At 43.3% G+C, this 23,796-nt stretch overlaps 1 protein-coding gene across 1 annotated transcript; it reads left to right on the plus strand.

Moving 5' to 3' along the window:
• Positions 1 to 363: 363 nt before the first annotated feature.
• CALY (calcyon neuron specific vesicular protein) lies at positions 364 to 22,885 on the plus strand. Its single transcript, XM_075257803.1, has 5 exons — positions 364 to 521; positions 15,258 to 15,394; positions 17,899 to 18,012; positions 20,278 to 20,391; positions 22,600 to 22,885. The coding sequence occupies exons 2-5, from the start codon at positions 15,272 to 15,274 to the stop codon at positions 22,792 to 22,794; spliced, it is 546 nt and encodes a 181-aa protein (XP_075113904.1). The 5' UTR covers positions 364 to 521; positions 15,258 to 15,271; the 3' UTR covers positions 22,795 to 22,885.
• Positions 22,886 to 23,796: the final 911 nt, after the last annotated feature.

Consider the following 23,796-nt stretch of genomic DNA (forward strand, 5'->3'; position numbering starts at 1 on the left):
AACAATAGAACACAAATGGACATCATTTCACTTTGCATCCAGCTAGTTGGTCCAGGGACAGCAAAACAATGTCCTAATCCCCTGCAGTTTTGCTTTGTTTTCCCTAATGGAGAACATAATAAGACATTCTGATTTTCTAAGATCTTACCAGCAAGAATATTCTTGTCTTTGTCTCTACCTTTGTAATGACTGTGTATTAAGCTATAACAGATCATTTCATTATGTAATTACAAGCTAGTTATGTTATGTGACATTGCATATTTGCTGTACAATTAAGGCTGCACATTATTATGTCTCGGAAATACTCATACAGGCTTTGCTATCTGTGTCAGCTTTACAGAAACCATTTTCTCTAAGCCCACCCTTTGGGAGACAGTCTGAGAAAACGTCACCTAGGAAACCAAGCTTCGTCAGATTCTGCACAGACACACACATACATACACACACACACACACATACATAAATACTAACAGGTGCATCCAAATCTCTACAGCGGCGCTCTCATCATCCTGGAGTGAGAGGTAATCATTGGGTCCGGGTTGCATGCTATATAGACCTTTCTCTGCCACATTCGTCTTACATACTGTCGGATATTTTTCCCTATTCCATGATGCTGCCTAGGGAATTCATAGATTACCCCTTGTGAGTTGGATCCAGGGTTTAGGTGCCGCCATTAACCCTTTTTTTGCTTCCACAGCCATATGTTCGCCAGTTTTTCTTGTGGGGGTTACGTACTCGACATATTCGGATAAATTGTTAATGTCATTGTTATACCCTTCTCATTGAAATGCATGCTAACAATGTCATGTCATGTACAAGAGGTTTTAGAATCCTATTTCATACCCGCAATCCATAGATGTGTAGATTGGTAGCTGTGGTTTTGTATGTGCAGGTATTGTCTCCATCTGCAGTGTTTACATACTTCCATATAACATGATGTCATCCTAAATCCCGTATGCCTTCTCCTATTGCCATAACGTGTGCACTGTATTTTAGATACATCGGTGACTACCAAATATCAAATGTAATTGTGTATGGCAGTAATTTGCTGTACACAGATTTAATACTACACGATGACTGGTTTTGATGACTGCAAATGTGTGTTACTGAATCAAGGAGAAAATATTGCCGTCGTCTTGTTAGATGGTGGTTGGCTGGTAACTGTAGTCCACCATTATGCATGTACAATAATATAGGTATTAATTAAATACATGCATTTGTTTTACATGTACTCTTTGCCACCATAGGGACTTAAAAACCAATGCGTTCCATTATAAAATAAGGTTTACTGTTGTGTTAATGGGTTCCCTCTGCGTTTGTGGCCTTCACAGGAATAATAGTGCAGTTGGTAAGAATACCTGGCTCTCTACTGATATTAAAGACAGTGTCCTGCATAGCTGGCATGACTGTATTATAAACTAGTGTGAACAGAGCCTTATGTGTGTGCTTTGTGGGTAAAAACAGGCAATGCCTTTATGTTTCTTAAAGGGGTATTCTTAGCCATTTGTGACAGGTATGGCTCCCAGAGCTTTGACTCACATTTATCTCTAGGCATGATAGGGATCAGAACTCCCATTATGGACATAGGGGCATTTATCAGACATTCATGACATATCCCAAGGATGTCTTAAAATTAGAAAAAGGCATATATATATATATATATATATATATATATATATATATATATATACAGTGGCGTAACTAGGAATGGCGGGGCCCCGTGGCGAACTTTTGACATGGCCCCCCCCCCCCCGACCGACACCGACGCCGAAGACCTCGACCGATAGTGGCTCCTTCACACAGTATTATGTCCCATAGTGGCTCCTGCACACAGTATTATCCCCCATAGTGTCCCCTGCACACAGTATTATGTCCCATAGTGGCCCCTGCACACAGTATTATGTCCCATAGTGGCCCCTACACACAGTATTATGTCCCTTAGTGGCCCCTGCACACAGTATTATCCCCCATAGTGGCCCCTGCACACAGTATTATCCCCCATAGTGGCCCCTGCACACAGTATTATCCCCCATAGTGGCCCCTGCACACAGTATTATCCCCCATAGTGGCCCCTGCATACAGTATTATGCCCCATATTGGCCCTTGCACACACTATTATGTCCCTTAGTGTCCCCTGCACACAGTATTATCCCCCATAGTGGCTCCTGCACACAGTATTATGTCCCACTGTGGACACCCATAAACAATTATTATACTCTGGGGTCTTTTCAGATCCCAGAGTATAATAATCGGAGACCCGGGGAATAAAAACATAAAAAACTAGGTTTCTTACCTGTCCTCCGACTCCTACGCTGTTGGCCTCTGCTGCCGTCCTCCTTCAATGACGTCAGATGTCACATGACCCGGGACACAGGTCGGGATCATGTGACGTCAGAGACGTCAGACAACTAGGAAGGAGGCCTGGCCAGGATCGTGGAGAGGTAAGTAACAGTGTTTTTTATGTTTCTTACCTCTCCCGGTCCGCCAATCATTATACTCGGGGGTCCGAAAAGACCTGATAGCAGCAGTAGCGGCTGTTACCCGGCCCCTAATGTCCTGGGCCCTGTGGCAGCTGCCTCTGCTGCTATGGCAGTAGTTACGCCACTATATATATATCTGTTAGTGCATGGCTTGTGAATATAAACCAGGGATGTAAAACTGCTTGCTTAATATGAGCAGACTCGGAGTGGCCCATCGAGGTACAAGCAGTGTAGTTCCGGTAACTGCCCCTATTAACTCGCAGCCTCCTCATCAGCTTCTAGGGGGCTCTGGTGCACCACATACTAAGTCATCATGATTTGCAGTGCACAAGACCCATTGAAGGCTGAAGAGGGAAGGGGGCCACGAGCAGGAGTGGGCATCAGTAAGTAGATGCAGCCAGTTGATAAATTTACAGATCGCAGAACCACAGAGAAGTGGCACCCCGACTCGGTTCTATTACTGGTAGATAGGCCACAGGCCACATTGACTCTGTGGACTACAAACTGCATGCAATAAGGTAGCAAGTGTCAAAATTTACCTTTCTTGGCCCGCCAGCTTCTTTTTCCTCCTAGCACACTTACAGTATGAAGGACCAGTGAAGGGGCCCCTGTATGGAGGGGAACAGGGAAGTGGCCATAAACAAATTTGGCTGAGACAAAGAAGAACGATAATGATTCCAGGAACTATACCGCTTGCTTGCCATACAGAGTGTAGCGGTAGATTTACGTAATGAGCAGTATTGCATTGCTATTACCTATAGTCGCTACTGATCAGCAGGGGTCCTGGCAGTGAGCCCCTAGAAACAATTCTACTGGTGGACCCTAGACATCCCAGTCCAACAATGGATAAGGGTAGCATTTTTGTAAATGTAGAGGGCTTACAAAAGTAACCTTGAGAACTGATTCTTTAAAAATGCCTACTACAAAAATTCTGTCAGAAGCTTTCAATTGACACTTGATCAGGAGGCAAAAGTATTAATTGAAAGAGAACCTTTCACGTCCTCAGGGCACCTGCGGTGTAATGCACCGGTAGAAAGCCGACAGGGTGCTGAAATCAGCACACTATCGGCTTTCCCGTTCTGTGCCCCTGCTGAAGAGCTATCGGTGTAGTTACCGTAGCTCTTCAGTGTCAGAAGGGCGTTTCTGTCTGTCAGGATGGCCCCTCCTCACAGTACTGTTCATAGCGCTGTACTAGTCTATGGGCAAGTACTGTCAGGAGGGGGAGGGAGCATTCCTCACTTCTCAGCGTCATGGCTGGGCGATAAGGAACGCCCCCTCACAGTACAGAGACAGGCATCACAGTACTGTATGGACAGTACTGTGAGGACAGACGTTCCAGACAGACTGTCAGAAACACTCTTCTGACAATGAAAAGCTACAGTAATGCACCGATAGCTCTTCAGTGGGGCCACATGCAGCGCCGCACCTCCCATGAGGCAACCCGAAGCGACCGCTTCAGGCGGCGCTATGTCAGGACCCCAGGGAGGGCGGCATTTTTGATTACCTAAGCCAGTCCAGGACAAGCTGTCCTGAACTGGCTTAGCACCGAGCGGTGGTTTGGGGAGGCCAATGGAGCAGCACTGCTCCAGCAGCCTCCCCTCACGCTCAGGCAGAGAGCAGGTCATCTCCGTGCCTGCTCTCTGCCTGCGAATGGTGCTAAGCCCCGCCCCCTTGGCCCCGCCCCCTTCGCTTGGCCACGCCCCTTAGTTCCACCCCCTCCTGGGGGGGGGGCTTTATGTAGTTCGCCTCGGGTGGCAAAAGAGGTAGGTTCACCCCTGGCCACATGACGGGAAAGCGCTGTCGGCTTTCTAGCAGTGTATTACACCGCATGTGCCCGAGGACATGAAAGGTCCTCTTTAACACCTTAGATTATAATGTCACCTAATGCCATCCTAATATATTCACATTGTCCCGTTCCTCCCTCCCTTCTTACTGGGGCCCATCCGCTTCACACGAACTATTTAGATAACCTGCTCCTAACTTTTCCCCCTAGCATCATCATGTTCCTATATGGTTCCTTCCTGTACAATCCACTCCTCCCAGGGGGACTCTCAGCCGCTATGTAAAGCCCTGGAATAAGCTAGGTCTCTTCCACATTGCTAATCTGGTTGACCCGTCGACCCTTGAGCTCAAGTCTTTCGATTATTTCACCTCTGTGCTACGCTTGCCTACTTCTGAATGGTTACACTACCAGCAAATAGTCCATTTTGTAGCCTCCCAGTTCAGATCCTTGAAGGTTTCAGTCGCTATTGCTTTTCAGAGAGTATGCTGAGTCGATACCTTTACAAGTGTCTTGATCTCAGGTATATACAGGTTCTTCTCCTCTTCAGAGGGTCAGACCCCTCTCATAAATATATGGTGAAATGGTCCAAGGCTCTGGATAGGCAGATCCACACAATGGCAGATTATCTCGACCTGTGCAGCTAAGTCCTCTACATGTATTACTTTTATGGAAACCCATTATATATTACTTATGCATTGATCTCACACCCCCGCCTTGTTTCACTCCCTTGATCCTAGCATTCCCTCTTTGCTGGTGTTGCCAGGCGAGGTTAGGTATGCTGTGCCACATTTTCTGGGATTGTTCAAAGATTCACCACTTCTAGTTGGAAGCCAGGTCCCTTACTGATGCCCTTTTTTTATACAGGGTGTCCCCTTAGATCTCCTCATCTATTTGCTTAATTTCCCACCCAGACATCTAGGTAAGAAGACCTCCAGACTATTTTTACTTGCCTCTACTTGCTCTCCACTGGAGGAAGACCTCCCCTCCTACTGGTCCTGACCTTATTGCCCGTATGAAGGACGTTCGTAGTACGGAGGACCTGAATGTCTCCCTTTATCATAACATGGAAGCTTTTGATGCCGTGTGGTCACTTTGGGACGCATACTATATATTACAAGATCTCTAATCCCCCTCCCCATTTTCTTCCCTACTTTCTTATTTCCTTTTTGCCTCCTCCCATACTTTTTGTGTTACTGTATGCCATTTCTTCTTTGTATGTACTTCCAGGCAGTTAGCAATTGGAAATTTGGTGTCATGGTACCCATGAAGGACACCGCCACCCATGATATGTCCTGCCACTAATGACATGTCCTGCCATTTGCAGCCAACCTCTGTTGACTTTATTTGCACTGGGGTCGTAATACAAAAGACTTTAGACAGATACAGGCTGGAATTGTATTTTCTTTATTGACAAATCCATGGTCTGTGTGGGAATCAACACCAGATGGCTTCAAGTGTGGAGGCTTCATGGTGAGTGGTTCCATACTTGTTTCAGGTCAAACAAGATTGATACAGAACATGGCTTAAATTGGCTTATAACTTATAAGTGCATACGGCTATCAATGCTCTTAGGAACCTATCCATCCAATTTCTAGCTCTCTTATGAAAACATAGGTGAAGATATGCCAAAGTGAAAGTGACATGTTTGTCTATGGAAAGACAGATGGTAAGCAGTGGATACAAACTCCGAGTTTAAGCAAAATTGTGCTGTAACTCGCTTTTATGTATTTTAACTTTTAGAACACTCCAAAAACTACCTTTTTTTGGGGGTGGGGATGGCGCTTGCCCACGTTGTTTTTAAACACGTGTGTCGGCTATACTGCAAAGACCTATAGTTTTATAGAAGAATTAGCCAAATAACAAGGAAACAAAGTGGCCATGTGAGCCTCTTTTAAAAGTAATGAAGAATTGTCTTTTCCAAAATAAAAAAGCCGCCAAAAAATAATCCAGAATGCCACGCCAACATTGTGTTGGTATTGGAAGAATCAATGGTGGAGTTGTTTGTTTTATTTTCTTCTTATGCAAAAAGAGTGGTCGTGTCAAGTGACACTGGCAATTATTGAAGACAAATTCATGGCACACTGTCAGTGTGAAAAAAGTGAAGTGGTAAAGACTTGACTTCATAAAAAAATCCACCAAAGATTGGCCTTTAATGGCAGCACGTGCAGCAGCAATGAGCGACAAATGCAAGATATGAAACAAAACTTATCAGCATGCTTGGCCTACCAGCTGAAAAAGCTAGAATATACTATGAAATGGAACAGAGTCTATGGCTGTGAGGACATCACTTGGGAGGTAAAAGGAACCTGGATTATCTACCGGTTATCACTGTTCGAGAGCACATGCCATGTCTACTTTGTGTTGGTGGAGTGACAATTTGCATAATTTCAAGAAAAATTTGGGGTACAATATTGGTGTGCCTGCTGCCTAGCTTGCCAGCTGAAAAAGCTGGACTATCTTCCAAAAGTGATCATCTTTCTTCTTCTTCCACTCACAGTTATGCAGTTCCACTCTACTGTGTCTGTGGGTTGCTGCATACGTAATCATTCACAGTATACTGTTGCTCAAACTGACACTACAGAAAGAGCACATTATACTGGGAAGCAACCTGGAAAGGGGACATTATACTGGGAGGGGCGACCTGTAAAGGTGACCACCATGTTTGAGGGGTCACTAGAGGGGGACCTGTTAAAGTCTCAAGCCCCTGCAGGAGCATTATACCATGTGGGAGTCACTGATGGGGCATTATAATTTGTGTGGGTAAGGTATTTCTAAGGTGTGATGATGGTGGAGGCAATTTATGAAATATTTGCACTGGGCCCACTCGTGTGTTAAAATGGCCATGATCCTGCCTGATGTTGAAACGGTGCCCACCCTGCACCCATGAGGTGATGCCTTGCTGCATTTCTAGTCTGTGGTCACTGACACTCAAAACATTGACTCAGTGGGCCTTGAAAGCTATGTTTTGTCGCTATCCATAATTGCTGCTCAGATATTGAAATTGGTGTTCACCTTTCTACACATAGACACAAAGAGAGGCCCATGTGAGTGGAATCTATTACATTTTCGCCAACTGAAGGCAGCACAAAGTGGCAAGGCAGCAACTGCACTGCCAGTAGCTTGACCAGGTTGGAGTTAAAATTGCAGCACATCCGGATAACTGGGCGCAAATTGCTGTTTATTGGAAATGCATTCCTTTATAGATGATGACTGGCATTGGCTTGGAGGAGGTGGAGAAACAGATGGAGATGCTAATGATAATGATGATCGTGATGACCATATGCTAGGTTTGGATGTGGCCTGCGTACAAAGACGATCATGGGGAGAAGGAATAAAATGGTCTTGCTCAATTGGAGAAACTGCCTTTTTGCCAAATTATCTCATAATGCAATTTCATGTGAGTAGGGATAGACCTAGTCCCTTCATATGTGCCTGCATATGCATGGCTAATCTTTTGCAGATCTTGCACCTTGCTATTGATTTGTCATTTGGTAATGGACAAAAAAATTCCCAAAGGGAGATGACTGCACGTAGCTGCTGATGCCAAAACCAGCAAACGTGTTCCACCACCTCCCAAGCTTGCCTTAGATTTACCCCAGGGTGATGACACATCTTGTGGAATTCTTACTATTTCAGCTGCCACCACCCTCTTCCTCTGACGTTACAATGACACAGTTGCCAGGTCTTATCTGCAATCAGATTCAGCAATGTTATCACCTTCTCCACTTTTTTGTGACTCGTTATGCAATATGATTCCTCTATGCCTTTGCAGTTTTCTCCCTAGTGGCCATACCAGCACTACTACCAGTAACGCACCTCTTGCTACTCCTCCTTCCACCAACACCTTTGTCTTCCACCTCTACCTCCTCTGTATCCAAAAAACACTGGCAGGTCTCATCCAATTATCAAGAAAAGGAAAATGAGTAAGACTTAGACTTTGAGGAAGATCTCTCTCAGCAGATGCCACTGTTACATCTGCACTTGTTTGAACTTCGGTGCCATCCGCTCACATGCTTCAGCGCAGGAGGCGTGTTCAATTTTGATTCCTTGCTTAGGGTTCTTCTTATATTGTCTGAACACTGTCCTATTTCCTTACCTCGGTAACTTATTTTCCGCCACACCCATCTCCTTCGCCTTGGCTTACCTATGCCCCTCTAATAGTTAATTTTAGCCTTACCTGTTTGATTGATAACCTATCTTTCTATCAGGTCTTGGGAGGGTTCTTCCTTCCTATTTATTGTTTGCTTACATTGGTGCTTGCTATTGCCTTGAGCCTGTTGGCTATTTTCTCTTGTTGTTTGCTACCTCTATTCATATCACTGGCCTCTGGCTTACCTTTGACTACTCTCTTGGATTCCGATTCTGTACGGCGTTGCTCGACTGTTACCGAACACTTGACTAACTGACCTTCCTTTTGTTGTTGTTTGTCTTGTCTGAGTTCTGTGTCATCACCTATATTTAGGAAGGGTTTTGATGCTAAGTTGTCGTCTGTCGCCTAGAACAATTCAGGCAAGTAGGCAGGGCTTAAAGTCTTGTCGTACCCCTCCCTCGGGGTTCACCAGCAGCTACTGGGGAATGGCTCCTCTAGCAATTCCTTTACAGTCACATTACTATTAGTAAATAGGATCTGTCTCAATGAAGAAGATACAGTACACAAAAACAAGCATGGTAAATTACATGTTACAACAGAGGAGGAGGGAGAACATACAGAACCCCGAATCAACACTTGTGGATCGCTGCTTTTAAAAACATCTTTATTCTTTGGAACTACAACAAAATTATGGCAACTGGCGGGACTTTTGAGACCTGAACTGGTGTTGTTACCATCCATATTCTTATTGGTAGTACCTGCGCAAGTGCTTCCTCCTCCCCATCCTTATGCCTGCACTCTGCCTTGTTTTTTTCTAGTCATTTTACTGTACAATGCTTAAATATAATAATTAATAAAAAAAAATGATTTAAATGAAAACAGCGAAGCACTAAAAGGGGGACCTGGTCTGTAACTATTGTATGCATATTGAGTAACCAAAAAAACACAGCACAGATATCACTCCTAATATCTATAAATCAATCACTATTCTGCCTGTAAATGATTAAAGGATACCTGAGCTTTCACGGAAAATTTTAATATGTGCAGGGTCTTACTTGGCAGTCTCTTTTATAATAATACACAATCAGTTTTTCTGCTGCTAATGTCCTTCTATTGGCTGAAGTACATTTTTCTTTGAGGCTGTGGGTATGTACAATAAGGATCTGTCTGGCCCCCTCGCCTATCATTAATACCTATTTTGGTTTGTTTACATGTATTTCTACCTGGAATAACTGTAGAAGAATAATCAAATAGCTGAGAAAACCCCAAATGACCATAATATAAGAGATCCATGAACACTGGACTGCAAATATAGGGTGAATACATGCAGGTGCCCACACTATTACAGCTTCTATCATGAAGGCATGACACAGAAAAATAGCAATCTATGAGCATTGTAAATAATATCTCCTCTGTAACTCCATAAGCAGCCAGAACTATATGCAAGCATACCTCCCGACCGTCCAGATTCTGTGTCCCGCGATCCCAGTCAGCAGGAGGTATGTTCTGGATTCAACTCATCTGCATCCAGAGAGTATATGGATGAGTTGAATACAATGGAGAAGCAAGCTTCACCACTGTTCTCCTCCCTATGCTTCGCCCCAGTAGCTGTGGGCACGATGTGATGACATCACTCACATTGTGCCTGCAGCTTTCTGTACACTCCAGGAGAAGATTGTTAAACTTTCTGGGGGACATTAAATTGTGGAGAGATATAGGGGGTCATTAAACTGGTGGCAGATTAGGGGCAATTAAACTGGGAACACATGAATGGGGCAATTAAACTGGGGCAGATGGAGGGGACAATTAAACTGGTGGAAGATGAAGGGTGACATTAAATTGGTGGCAGATGAAAGGGACAATTAAACTGGGACAGTTGAAGGGGGCATTAAGCTGGTGGAAGATGAAGGGGGAGAGTAAATTGATGGTACGTGAAGGGCAGTGGTGAACCTAGCCTCTCTGCTGCCTGAGGCGGACGATCGAAAGACACCCCCCCCCGACCGGGGGGGGGGGGGGTGATGTTCATCTTTTGATCGTCAGCCAAAGACAGCAGGGGGGGTGGGGAGAGGAACATTACAATAAATACAATGCAGTAATACTCACAGGAGACGTCTCCCCCCATTTCCAGTCTCTTCCCTTTGGACCGCCATGACCACTTCTTTCAGCTGTGACTTGACTCTGTAAAGTTTGAAACATAGACATCTTTGACTCCTCAATTCTCCCACAGTGGCCCCTGCAGCCTATATTATGCCCCACAGTGGCACAATAGAGGTTGCAGCGGGGCTGCTGTGGGGCATAATAGAGGTTACAGGGGCCACAGTGGAACCTTCAAGCTCTATTATGCCCCACAGTTGCACACCCATGAACTATTATTATACTCAGGGGTCTTTTCAGACCCCCCGAGTATAATAATCGGAGCCCCAGGGGAGATGAGGGAACATAATAAACAATGTTACTTACCTCTCCGGGACCCGATGTTAAAGAGGACCTATCATGGGTTTGGGCAAAGGCAGTTCTATATACTGCTGGAAAGCTGACAGTGCCCTGAATTCAGCGCACTGTCGGCTTTCCCGATCTGTGCCCCGGGTGAAGAGCTAGTGGTCCCGGTACCGTAACTCTTCACAGTCAGAAGGGCGTTCCTGACAGTCTGTCAGGAATGTCCTTCTTCCCAGCAGCGCCTATAGTGCTGTACGAGCCCCCTCCCTCTGCTCACAGTACTCGTCCATAGAAGAGCACTATCAGGAGGGGAGGGAGCGTTCCTCCCCGCTCACACAGCACAGCACTATAGGCGCTGCTGGGAAGAAGGACGTTCCTGACAGACTGTCAGGAACGCCCTTCTGACTGTGAAGAGCTACGGTACTGGCACCAATAGCTCTTCACCCGGAGCACAAATCAGGAAAGCCGACAGTACGCTGAATTCAGCGCACTGTCAGCTTTCCAGCGGTATGTAAAACTGCCTGTGCCCAAACCCATGAAAGGTCCTCTTTAATGCTGGCAGGCTTCGGGCCTATATGGTAATGCACAGACATCACGTGGTCTGGGATATTACCATATAGGCCCGAAGCCTGCCCTAGCAGTACCATACAGGCCAAAGCCTGTGTTAGCAGTAACAGGCTATTACTACTAGCACAGGCTTCAGGCCTATATGGTACTGCTAGGGCAGGCTTTGGGCCTATATGGTAATATTCCAGACCACGTGACGTCTGGGCATTACCATATAGGCCCGAAGCCTGCTAGGAGTAACACCGGATCCTGGAGAGGTAAGTAACACTCACTGCCGGCCTCCACGGCCTATAGTACAAGGGGAAGCGGGGGCGGCAGTGAGCAGGTCTAGGGAGGTAGGTAAATAGGCCGCTACCTGCTGGAGATACTCCAGCAGGTAGCGGCCTATTATGAAACAAAAAAAGAAGTTTTATACTCACCGATCTTGTTGTTGTTCCCACCGCCTCCGCGATCCTCTTCTCCTGCAGGCTGACGTCTGCGTAGGCGGCGTCACTAGGCCGCGGACGCACGCTGATACGTCCTCAGACGTCTAGGTATCAGCGAGCGTCATCACGTAATGACGCCGCCCACGCTGATACCTAGACGTCTGAGTAAGTATCAGCGTGCATAGGCGGCCTAGTGACGCCGCCTACGCAGACATCTGAACCAGCGCAGAGAGAAGCAGCTCTCCTGCGCTGGTTCGAAGTAAAAAAAAAAAAAATAAAATAAAAAGTCGCCCGTGCGCCGCCCCCCTCCCGTGTGCCGCCCGAAGCGACCGCCTCAGGTCGCCTCATTAGAGGTGCGGCCCTGGTGAAGGGAGTACATTAAATTGGTGGCAGATAAAGTGGAACATTAATCTGGGGACAGATGGATGGGACATTAAATTGGAGACAGGTGGAAGGGGGACATTAAAATTGGGTAACTGGAGGAAGACATTAAATTGTGGGGGTAGCTGGAGGGAAACATGTCTTCTTCTCATTACCCCCATTTTAATGTCCTTATCTATTTGTCCCCAAGTTAAACTGGAGCACAAAGAGAGGGACTTCATACTGTGGGGCAACTGGAGGGGAGCATTATAATGTGGGGGCAAATAATGTTAGGGTGACTGTAGGAGGATTATACTGGATGGCACGGAGAAGACAAAGGCGGGAGAAGAATAGCCTTTCTTAAGGCTATTCCTACGTGTTAGGGACAAAAAAATTCATTCTCAATGATAGGATCCCTTTAATGTAGTTTGATGATATTAGTGGTTTTTATCTTATGATTGATTTATAATATTAGATGAAGATGAGCATACATTCATGAGAACCTCAGAATGACTTTAATGTGTGAATGCCTAAACATGATAATGATCACTCTTCTAATAATTTCAGTATAGATAAATATATTCTAGAGAGGTTCCTGCTTTATGTAGGCTATGTTCACACATAAATATTTGATGAGGAATAAGAGAACATTCACGTGACCGAGTTTCAGCCGTGAATCTCAGTCCGTGTGTTGGCCTGCACCTTATGCAGTTATCTATACTGCTAGGAGTCTCTGCCGCCTAGTGACATAACGTACTTTACAAATTACAGTAGAGTACAGTACACTCACCGGCCACTTTATTAGGTACACCATGCTAGTAACGGGTTGGACCCCCTTTTGCCTTCAGAACTGCCTCAATTCTTCGTGGCATAGATTCAACAAGGTGCTGGAAGCATTCCTCAGAGATTTTGGTCCATATTGACATGATGGCATCACACAGTTGCCGCAGATTTGTCGGCTGCACATCCATGATGCGAATCTCCCGTTCCACCACATCCCAAAGATGCTCTATTGGATTGAGATCTGGTGACTGTGGAGGCCATTGGAGTACAGTGAACTCATTGTCATGTTCAAGAAACCAGTCTGAGATGATTCCAGCTTTATGACATGGCGCATTATCCTGCTGAAAGTAGCCATCAGATGTTGGGTACATTGTGGTCATAAAGGGATGGACATGGTCAGCAACAATACTCAGGTAGGCTTTGGCGTTGCAACGATGCTCAATTGGTACCAAGGGGCCCAAAGAGTGCCAAGAAAATATTCCCCACACCATGACACCACCACCACCAGCCTGAACCGTTGATACAAGGCAGGATGGATCCATGCTTTCATGTTGTTGACGCCAAATTCTGACCCTACCATCCGAATGTCGCAGCAGAAATCGAGACTCATCAGACCAGGCAACGTTTTTCCAATCTTCAATTGTCCAATTTCGATGAGCTTGTGCAAATTGTAGCCTCAGTTTCCTGTTCTTAGCTGAAAGGAGTGTCACCCGGTGTGGTCTTCTGCTGCTGTAGCCCATCTGCCTCAAAGTTCGACGTACTGTGCGTTCAGAGATGCTCTTCTGGCTACCTTGGTTGTAACGGGTGGCTATTTGAGTCACTGTTGCCTTTCTATCAGCTCGAACCAGTCTGGCCATTCTCCTCTGACCTCTGGCATCAACAACGCATTTCCGCCCACAGAACTGCCGCTCACTGGATGTTTTTTCTTTTTCGGACCATTCTCTGTAAACCCTAGAGATGGTTGTGCGTGAAAATCCCAGTAGATCAGCAGTTTCTGAAATACTCAGACCAGCCTTTCTGGCACCAACAACCATGCCACGTTAAAAGGCACTCAAATCACCTTTCTTCCCCATACTGATGCTTGGTTTGAACTGCAGGAGATTGTCTTGACCATGTCTACATGCCTAAATGCACTGAGTTGCCGCCATGTGATTGGCTGATTAGAAATTAAGTGTTAACGAGCAGTTGGACAGGTGTACCTAATAAAGTGGCCGGTGAGTGTATGTCGCTGGGAGGCAGAGACTCGGAGAAGCATAGATAACTATACTGGTAGGAGTCTCTCATAATATGCAGGCCGGTAAATTTGGCCAACTTACGGACTAAGTTTCATAACCGATACTTGGTTTTGTGAATCTATCCTTAAAGGGATTCTACCATTAAACTACCTTTTCTCTTGCTCTTGTAGTTCCATACGGGAGCATAGAGAGGCCACCCCAAAATGGCCACCGGCCGGCTCCTGTATTGAACTGCAAGAGCGGCTACCCCAAAATGGCCGCTGGCACAGGAAAGAGCTCTCAGGCAGCAATGGGGATGCGCTCATCGGCCTTTCAGCGCTGGGGCCCGCCCTCATTGCTGCGGAAAGCTCTTTTGCATACCGGTCAAAACCGGTATTTCTACGGTACGGCGCGGCGGAGACCACGTCTAAAGGTAGGAGACGAATAGCCTTTCTTAAGGCTATTCCGATGTGTTCATTAGAAAAAAAGGTAGTTTAATGGTAGAATCCCTTTAAATAAGATAAATTCTCATCAAAAAGGGGCAACACGGTGGCTCAGTGGTTAGCACTGCAGCCTTGCAGCGCTGGAGTCCTGGGTTCGTATCCCACCAGGAACAACATCTGCAAGGAGTTTGTATGTTCTTCCCCTGTTTGCATGGATTCCCTCCGATTCTCCAAAAAACATACTGATAGGTAAAAAAAAAATAGGACATTTTGATCCCTATATGAGGCTCACAATCTACAATAAAAAAAAAAAAATTCTCATCAAAGTGGCTGACATTCTACATCCAATGTAAATGAATGGGGAATTTTTATACCTTATTCACGTGCAGCAAAATAAATCCACGTGGACGTGGAACAAGCAGAGTGCCAATACGGCATTTACAGAATACAGCATTTTAGTATTTTGAATAGAAATTTTGTATTCAGTGTGGGATTTACTTCGGATTCAATCAGATACTTGCACATATACACACACACACACACACACACACACACACACACACACACACACACACACACATATATATATATATATACTGTTATGTATATATATATATATATATATATATATATATATATATATTGCCATGTAAAAACACCTGTGTGTTTTTTGCAGCTGCATCAGGGACCATGGTACAACTGGGAACTAGCTTGACAGAGAAAGGGGACAATGAACAAGCCTTGGATGAAGACAAGGTACCCTTGATAGCACCCCTTGATGTCAACCAACTGGAGCAACCTTTTCCTGACAAGGTTAGTTAAACATGAACATTTTTTTTTCTGTACTACTCTTCTGCTCAGAATTTTCAAATTAAATTTTTCACACAAATACTGTTTTATTTATGACAAAGAAGTATATAATAATACTTTACGTATTCTAGATAGGTATTGTCCTTCCAAATATCGCTCTGTTTCCAATATCCCTTTTCTCTCGCTGAGACCCCACGTTGCTGAAACGCATATATATATATATATATATATATATATATATATAATTTTTTTTTTAAAAGCCAAGAATAGCTACATAGGGAATGGGAAATATATAGAAGGTACTTATACTTCTACCTTCTGCTCAATCCACTCTTGACTTTGGCTCAAAAAACCACAGCAAAATCTGCAACAAAAAAAGCTGCATTTCTGCAGCGTGGGGTCTCAGCCTAAAGGACTCCAATATCTTCAGTAGCTCGAACACCTGGTTTCCTCTTACATCATGAACTGTACCTTTAACCCTCTACTGGACTTCCTAGAAAATGGTTTCCAAATGACCTCTCAAATTTTAAATTTAGGAGGGAATTTGAAGTGGATGTAATATCAGAAAATGACCTATTGCATGTTTTTTATGTTTTATATATATCTTTTTTTTAAAAAATTCTATGTCACTATGTGATTCATCACATACTCACCACAGGCAAGTTTACAATGGAGAGTAACATGTATATTATATAACACAGAAAACACAGGTTAACCCCGTCTTACACAATCACGTCTGCAAAGGGCATGCCTAGAACACCATTTCATAGATGTCACCTCCATAGTACAGGCTGCTGTAGAAGATATAGTTGAACTGTTGTTAATAGAACTAAGTAACGCACTCCATGACCTTGTGCTTTGTCATGTTTTTTATTGTCTTTTTCCAGATTGTTCCTTAAGGGTATGACCACACATATCTATAACACTGTGAACATTCAGCAATGTTTTCCAGCAGAAAAATCTGCTGGTGATCAGGCAGTAGAAAACATTGCTGAATGTTCACAGAGTTAGGGGGCAGTCACACTTGCGCCCCTGTGCACCCTGTCAGTCCACTGGGTTTCCATCCTTTTCCCCAGAGAAAATGCATAGGGGACGGCTTGCCGGCGGTCATTTTTAAAACACAGTAATTTGAATGGGCTTTAAAAGTAAACCGTCAGTGTCCATATGCAGCTTCTTCACAGTTTATTATGGCTGGACACAAAAATACATGCCTAGTCTAAATTTATACCACCAATTGTGCCAGAATTCTGCTTTTTCATTAGTTGATCTACCCCAGTGTTTTGTTATTTTGCTTTTAATCTTTAATTTTTGTAACAGGTTTTTATATTTTTTGAGCAAACATCATAAATTGGTGCAAATAGACTGAGGAAGGACCTACTGTCAGTTTTTCTTCTTGCTTAAATCTTGACAGCATTAAAAAAAACTGCTAACATGATGTGTGTGCAATCCTAAATGTCTTGACAGGGCCAATATAGCATTATAATATGTGTAGAAGTCCTATGTATGTACATTTTTGTCCTTTGTACTGCATATGATAGTGACACAAGATATTCTTGTAAACTCTTATTAACTACTTCCGGACCACCCATTGGGTATATAAGTCCGGAAGGTGGTTGCCTTGTTCTGACAGGACGTACCGGTACATCCAAGCAGAACTCAGCAGCTGCATGACATCATGCAGCTGCTGAAACTGGGAGCCGGCTGTAACTTCAGCCAGAGCTCCCAGAGAGAAGGCAGGGAAGGTTTATTACCTTCCCTGCCTTCTCAATCACTGTGTATACAGTGCTCAATGATCACTGTATACAGCGCTATGGGTGCCACCATGATGCAGCCGCCCTCTGACCCGGCAATTACGTGATCCACTGGTGTCAGTCTAAGAGCTGCTGGGTCCTACAAGACCCAAATCAGCTCTATTAGTCTTACAACAGTGTGCAGGGGAAATCAGCCTCCAACACAACAAAAAAAAGTGATCAGATGTCCCCAAAGGTCTATTATAGGCACACAATGTTAAAAAAATAAAATAATAATAATAATCGAAAAGTTAAAAAAAGTAAATAAAATAATTTAAATAAATAAATAAAATAATACGCCAATAAAACGCCGGTTTTAAAGGTTATAGACCCACCCCCGTAGACACCATCCAAAATAAAAATGACTGTAATAGAGAGGAAAAACTATTTACCGGTAATAAAGTTTTATAGTAGCACTTTGTGTTATTAAATAAAAAGGAAAGTGAAATCCAGTAACAATTTTCCTCCTATTTAGTTTATATTTTCCCGGATATAAAAAAAAAAATTCAAACACATGCAAAAATAAAAACAACATAAAAATGAAGCCGTATTTGTCACAGAAAAAAGACGCAGAAATTAGTTGAATAACACATATGATAAAAATGTTACAGCCCTCAAAACCACACTTACAAAAAAAACCTAAAATGCGTCTGGTCCTGAACCACAAATTGGCCCAGTACTGAAGTGGTTAAACAACTTTGCCCTTTCTTCCACTAGCTGATTGTGAAGACACGAACAGAGTATCAGCTTCAACAGAAGAAGAAGATTCATGTTCCAGGCATAAAGAGACTGAACATCAACCTTTATGATGAGGTTTCTGAAAAAGTTAAAGTAAGTAAAAAAAAAAAACATAAAAGGACATACACCGCTTTTACGCAATGCAAAAATGTGAGCGAATAGAAACATAAAAAAAAACCTGATCGATTTGAGCACTTTGCTGAAGGTATAGATTGTTAGTGCATCTGATAGCTGCAACGTATCCATTCATGTCTCTTTAGCAAAACTACCCCTTTTGTATGAAAAGTGCACTATTGCTGCGCTATGAGAGACTGGAAGAAGAGAACACATGCTCTCAGCCTGCTATACACAAACATAACATAATATACTGTGGAGAAAAATGGGAACATTATTATAACTTGATCTGCCTTGGATATTTGATACTAGCATGGACAGTAGACCAAAACTGTGACACCCCTCCAGATAATGCAGTGCAGTGATGGAATTAGGGTCGCAGATGCGCTCAGTTCTAAAACCCGGCTCTCTTCTGTCTGAGCCTAACACCTGTGAACTTGATAACTCATGGAGTGATAATGTCCCCACTTATCCCCAAGATACCTGTTCATAGACTTGGTTTAAAGCATCTAGACAGCCTAGCCCACCCATAACCAAGCAAAATATTGGTGAGTGGTGGAGTTATGTCCTTATAGAGTACAAGTGATACAAAACTTTGGTATTACTTGGATTTCTGCATTAATTACTAATGAAATGTGCTCCAAAGCACAAATCTCTTTCCAACTTTCCTTTTCTTGTTTTTTTTGTCATTGTGTCACTCAATGTCCATTGGCGCTGAGGTCTTGGTCTGCTGCCCTTCCATTGTTATGAAACCCGTACAGCCCTTACATTCATATGGCTATATTGTGTACGACAATGCAAAATATGTTGATGAAATAACACCTGAATGTCATAATAATATACTTTATTATGTATCAAATAACATTGCAAAATGAACTTATATATTATATATGGTTTCACTAAATAAAATTCTTCATTACAGAAGAATATTTAATATTGTATGTTTAATATTATGGTCATTTTGTAAATGCTTACCAGGAGTGATGCCACTGATATTTATTTAATATATGTTATGATTTCTTTAGTCCTGGGGTAGCAGCCATTGGATCCTCTTCGTATACTCAGCAGCCACAGCTTTAGAATGAAAATCATCTTACTGAGCAATAGCCTATGGAAAATGATGTGTTAATGAATAAAACAAATGGATATATCCCAAATCTATTCTCTGTTAGGGTATGCTCACCTCCCCCCCAAAAAAAAATAAAAAATAATAATGAGGAAACAAAACATATGTGCACCCTTCAAAACACTCCAAGTTTTGTTTTTTCTTTTGTTTTTTTCAGTTCATAATGCTCGTTTCCCATCACTGTAAAACAGGCTGGTCTTACACGACCATAGTGGTTTTTGCGGTCTGCAATTTGCGGATCCACAACACAAATTTCCCTCTAAAAACTCATTACGCAGACGTCCGTGCCCAACCGCAAAGTGCATCCACAACGTTCCATGTGTATCAGTATTATGCAGATCCGCAAACAAAACAAAACACACCACAAAACACACATGTTGACATCCGCAATTACGGATACACACTGAACATGTATTGTGTGTATCCGCAAAAATGCACGCGCCCATAGACTTCTATTGGACCTTCCGTTCCGTGCCGTAAAAGCACGGCCATTACGGACATGCGGTATACTGTCCAGAGCAAGGATGCGGCACACCACAGCACTGACAAAATCTACGGTCGTGTAAGAGGCCTCATAGAAAACTATGGGACCGTAAATGGTCTGCAATTTTAAACCTGCAATCATTTGCGGTGTAAAACTACGGTCGTGTAAGGCCAGCCTTAGTGTAATATCTCAAACAAATGAATGGCATAAATCTTGTAGGATTGGCAAAATATGCCTGACAGATTCCCCACAATCTCGAAGGCTAAAGCCCCACATTGCGGAAACACAGCTTTTTTTGTTGCAGATGTTGTTGCAGTTTTTTGAGCCAAAGTCAGAAGCAAAAGGTAGAACTATAAGAGCTTCCCATAGATTTCCCTTTCCATTTGTAGTCATTCTTGGTTTTGGCTCAAAAAACCGCAACAAAATCTGCAACAAAAAAAGCTGTGTTTCCGCAATGTGGGGCCTCAGCCTTACACACAATTTCCTTGCAGTTATATTTTCTTTTTCTGTGACTTCCTTATCACTTACTTCTTACATTTCTTAAAATGGTCCCTTAACCTCTATCAAGTTTAGCAATATTTTTGTTATTTGCTCTGAAAAATGTGAATGAATAATACTGTCATTGGCTCTCCAGCTGACTGGCCTAATCCTGATCACCATGGTGTTCCTCGCCTGCCTTCTGATGTTGGTTATGTACAAAGCTTTGTGGTATGAACAACTCACCTGTCCTGAAGGATTCATTTTTAAGGTATTGTTAGACCATGCTCCTTTATTGTAGCAAATAAAAGATGTTATCTAAACTTGATAAAAACAAACCGAAAATATAGCAGGACGTATCATAGCCATATATAATATGTCACAACAGAAGACAATCAGGAGTTACCGGAATTGTCCAAAATACTTACAATAAAGACATCTACTAAGGCATAAATATGGCATCCTGAAAACAAAACTTCCCACCACCTAAAATAGTAGGCTACTTCCTCTACATTACTGTCACAATGCCTATTCTCTTTCCTCTTTTCAAAACCATATTGGTTCCAGAAGATCTGTTGCAATTTGGTATGTGAAACAATGAGAAAAAATGTCTAGTATTGTCATGATACAATAATACGTAAAACATGAAGCTGATACAGCAGTTCTGCATGAGGACTTAAAGGGGTTGTCCAGTCCTATAAAAGGAGTTTTATGAAAGTTATTAACTTATACAACAACAACATATTCTGCAGTCCTTTATTGTCTTCACTCATTGTTCCAAGGAGGTCTCATAATCTAAATTCCCTATTAGTAGTGGAGTGTGGGAGAAAACCCTTGTTATTACAGGGAAGAACATACAAACTCCATACACATATTACCTTTGGCTGGATTCAAACTCCAGACCCCAGCCCTTGCAAGATGCCACTCTTAACCACTGAGCTGACTTATCCAGCAATTTCTGGTTAACGGGTATCTGACCTGGGGACCCTCACAAATCAGTGACTGAAACCCAGTGACATCATATTCATTTGTCACGGGGCCTGTTTGCAGCTCACTTTTTTTGAAATGAGGGGGCTGAGCAGCCCCTTTGCTATGTATGGTCCCATGCTTGGTATTCAGGGAAGATAGGTCCAAAAGACCCCAGAGTATAATAATTGTTTATGCGTGTCCACAGTGGGACATAATACTGTGTGCAGGGGCCACTATGGGACATAATACTGTGTGCAGGGGCCACTATGGGACATAATACTGTGTGCAGGGGACACTATGGGACATAATACTGTTTGCAGGGGACACTATGGGGGATAATACTGTGTGCAGGGGCCATTGTTGGGAATAATACTGTGTGCAGGGGCCACTATTGGGGATAATACTGTGTACAAGGGGCCACTATGGGACATAATACTGTGTGCAGGGGACACTATGGGACATAATACTGTGTGCAGGGGACACTATGGGGGATAATACTGTGTGCAGGGGCCACTATGGGACATAATACTGTGTGCAGGGGACACTATGGGACATAATACTGTGTGCAGGGGACACTATGGGGGATAATACTGTGTGCAGGGGCCACTAAGGGACATAATACTGTGTGCAGGGGCCAGTAAGGGACATAATACTGTGTGCAGGGGACACTATGGGGGATAATACTGTGTGCAGGGGACACTATGGGGGATAATACTGTGTGCAGGGGCCACTATTGGGGATAATACTGTGTGCAGGGGCCACTATGGGGGATAATACTGTGTGCAGGGGCCACTATGGGGGATAATACTGGGCGCAGGGGCCACTATGGGGGATAATACTGGGTGGAGGAACCACTATGGGGGATAATACTATGTGCAGGGGCCACTATTGGGGATAATACTGTGTGCAGGGCCCACTATGGGGGATAATAGAACGTGCAGGAATGCGTAGGAGGGGGTCGGTTGAGGTCTTCGTCGTCGGTGTCGGTCGGGGGGGGGCATGTCAAAAGTTCGCCACGGAGACCCGCCATTCCTAGTTACGCCACTGGTTTAAGCACAGAATGTAGCCAACAATTGTAGAGCACTGAGAACTGATATAAAAAAAGGGGTGAATAATTTTGGAATCTACTGGCCCGTGTTGTTAATGACTTACCGAGTATGCCTGAAAAACTGCCATTGGTCAATTCTAGGGAAATAATTATAATATATACCAAGTGACCTTTGATATGCAGCACACAGAGATCCCGCTCCAACAAAAACCACAGTGTTACCGCCCACTTTGCTAATAATCTCTAAATTGCATACACAGTGGAGAGGCTTATATCTTTCATTTGATTGACTGTTCATGGTGATGACAGCTGAAGAGTTATTGGTCTTATTGAGACCTGGTGATAAAACAGTTAAATATTTCTAATGACATGATCATGGAATTATATATTATGTTTATGAGTTTATGAAATATTAAAGTAAATATTTGAGTATAAGTATGTAACATTTTCATGTAATTGCAGCACAAGCACTGTTCTCCAACAGATCTGGAAATGTATTACTCACAACAAGAAACAGGACCCCGAGGTGCTCTCTACACGGCCATAACCCAGGCCAAGAAGACCCTCCCAGATCTGCCATCCCCTTGGTTACCAGTCATCAATGCCCTAAAGGAGGCAGAAAAGGGCAAAAGAGAGCTGGGCGCAGCTCAGCAGTGAGCTTATACAGTGAAGGGATAGGTGGATGGTCTGTGAACTTAGGCTGTTCTTTGAGTTGGGGCTGTTTTGGGGGGATAATGGGAGGGGAATTGATCACTAATGCACTATTCCTCGCTAACATATTATATAAAAAGAAAAATAATAACAATCAGTTTAACATAGTAAATGTTGGAGTTGCAATAAAGTGAAAACTTTCCCAATTAAACAATTTTCATGTCTGGTTTTCATTTTCACTGGCGGTATTGTGGCATATTATGGGAAAAATAGGAATTAGAAAATAGGAATAGGAAGTCTACCAAAAAACTATGCACTGTTCACCGGAATGTTTTTTACCAGAACGTCCAATAACAAATAATGCAGTCCCTTATCAGTCGGTGTCCTAATAATACAGTTGTCAATGGTAAAAACTGATGGACTGGATTTTTGATAGTCTAACACAGGGATAGCAAATTCATCTTTGCCGAGGGCAACACAAGCCTTATGGTTGTCTTCAAAGTTTCATTAGTAATTCTGTGATTGTATACATGTAGCTAGCAATAAAAAAAGCTAAGGTTAACATGTTGTTCACATAGGTAATAGAAAGGAGTGAGTACTATTTGAAGCTCCTGTTTCGAATAGCACGCACCAATAGGAATGAATGGACGCAGCCGGCACGCAGGGAGATTCGAATAGTACTCGCTCATCTCTAGTAATAGTATCCTATTTATCTTTTCCCTACATGCAATAGTACCCCGCCCCCAGAGGTAATTGTGCTCTCCTAAACATAGATAATAGTGTCCTATTTGCAGGGCCAGTTTTAGACAAAGTGGGGCCCTGGGCAAAATTAAAAGTGGGGCCCCAAATGTGGAAATAATTTCATCTACTACATAGTCACACACTGTTAATTGGATATGCTGCACTGCCTATTGGTATTTACAGGGTTGTTCCTAAGCTCTTTAAAGGGACCTCAAGGATCCTATCTATACTGGTAGTTATGTAAATTGAAGACGTTTCCTAAATATT

Source organism: Leptodactylus fuscus, chromosome 10, assembly GCF_031893055.1.
Source record: "Leptodactylus fuscus isolate aLepFus1 chromosome 10, aLepFus1.hap2, whole genome shotgun sequence".
Classification (NCBI taxonomy): Eukaryota; Metazoa; Chordata; class Amphibia; order Anura; family Leptodactylidae; genus Leptodactylus; species Leptodactylus fuscus.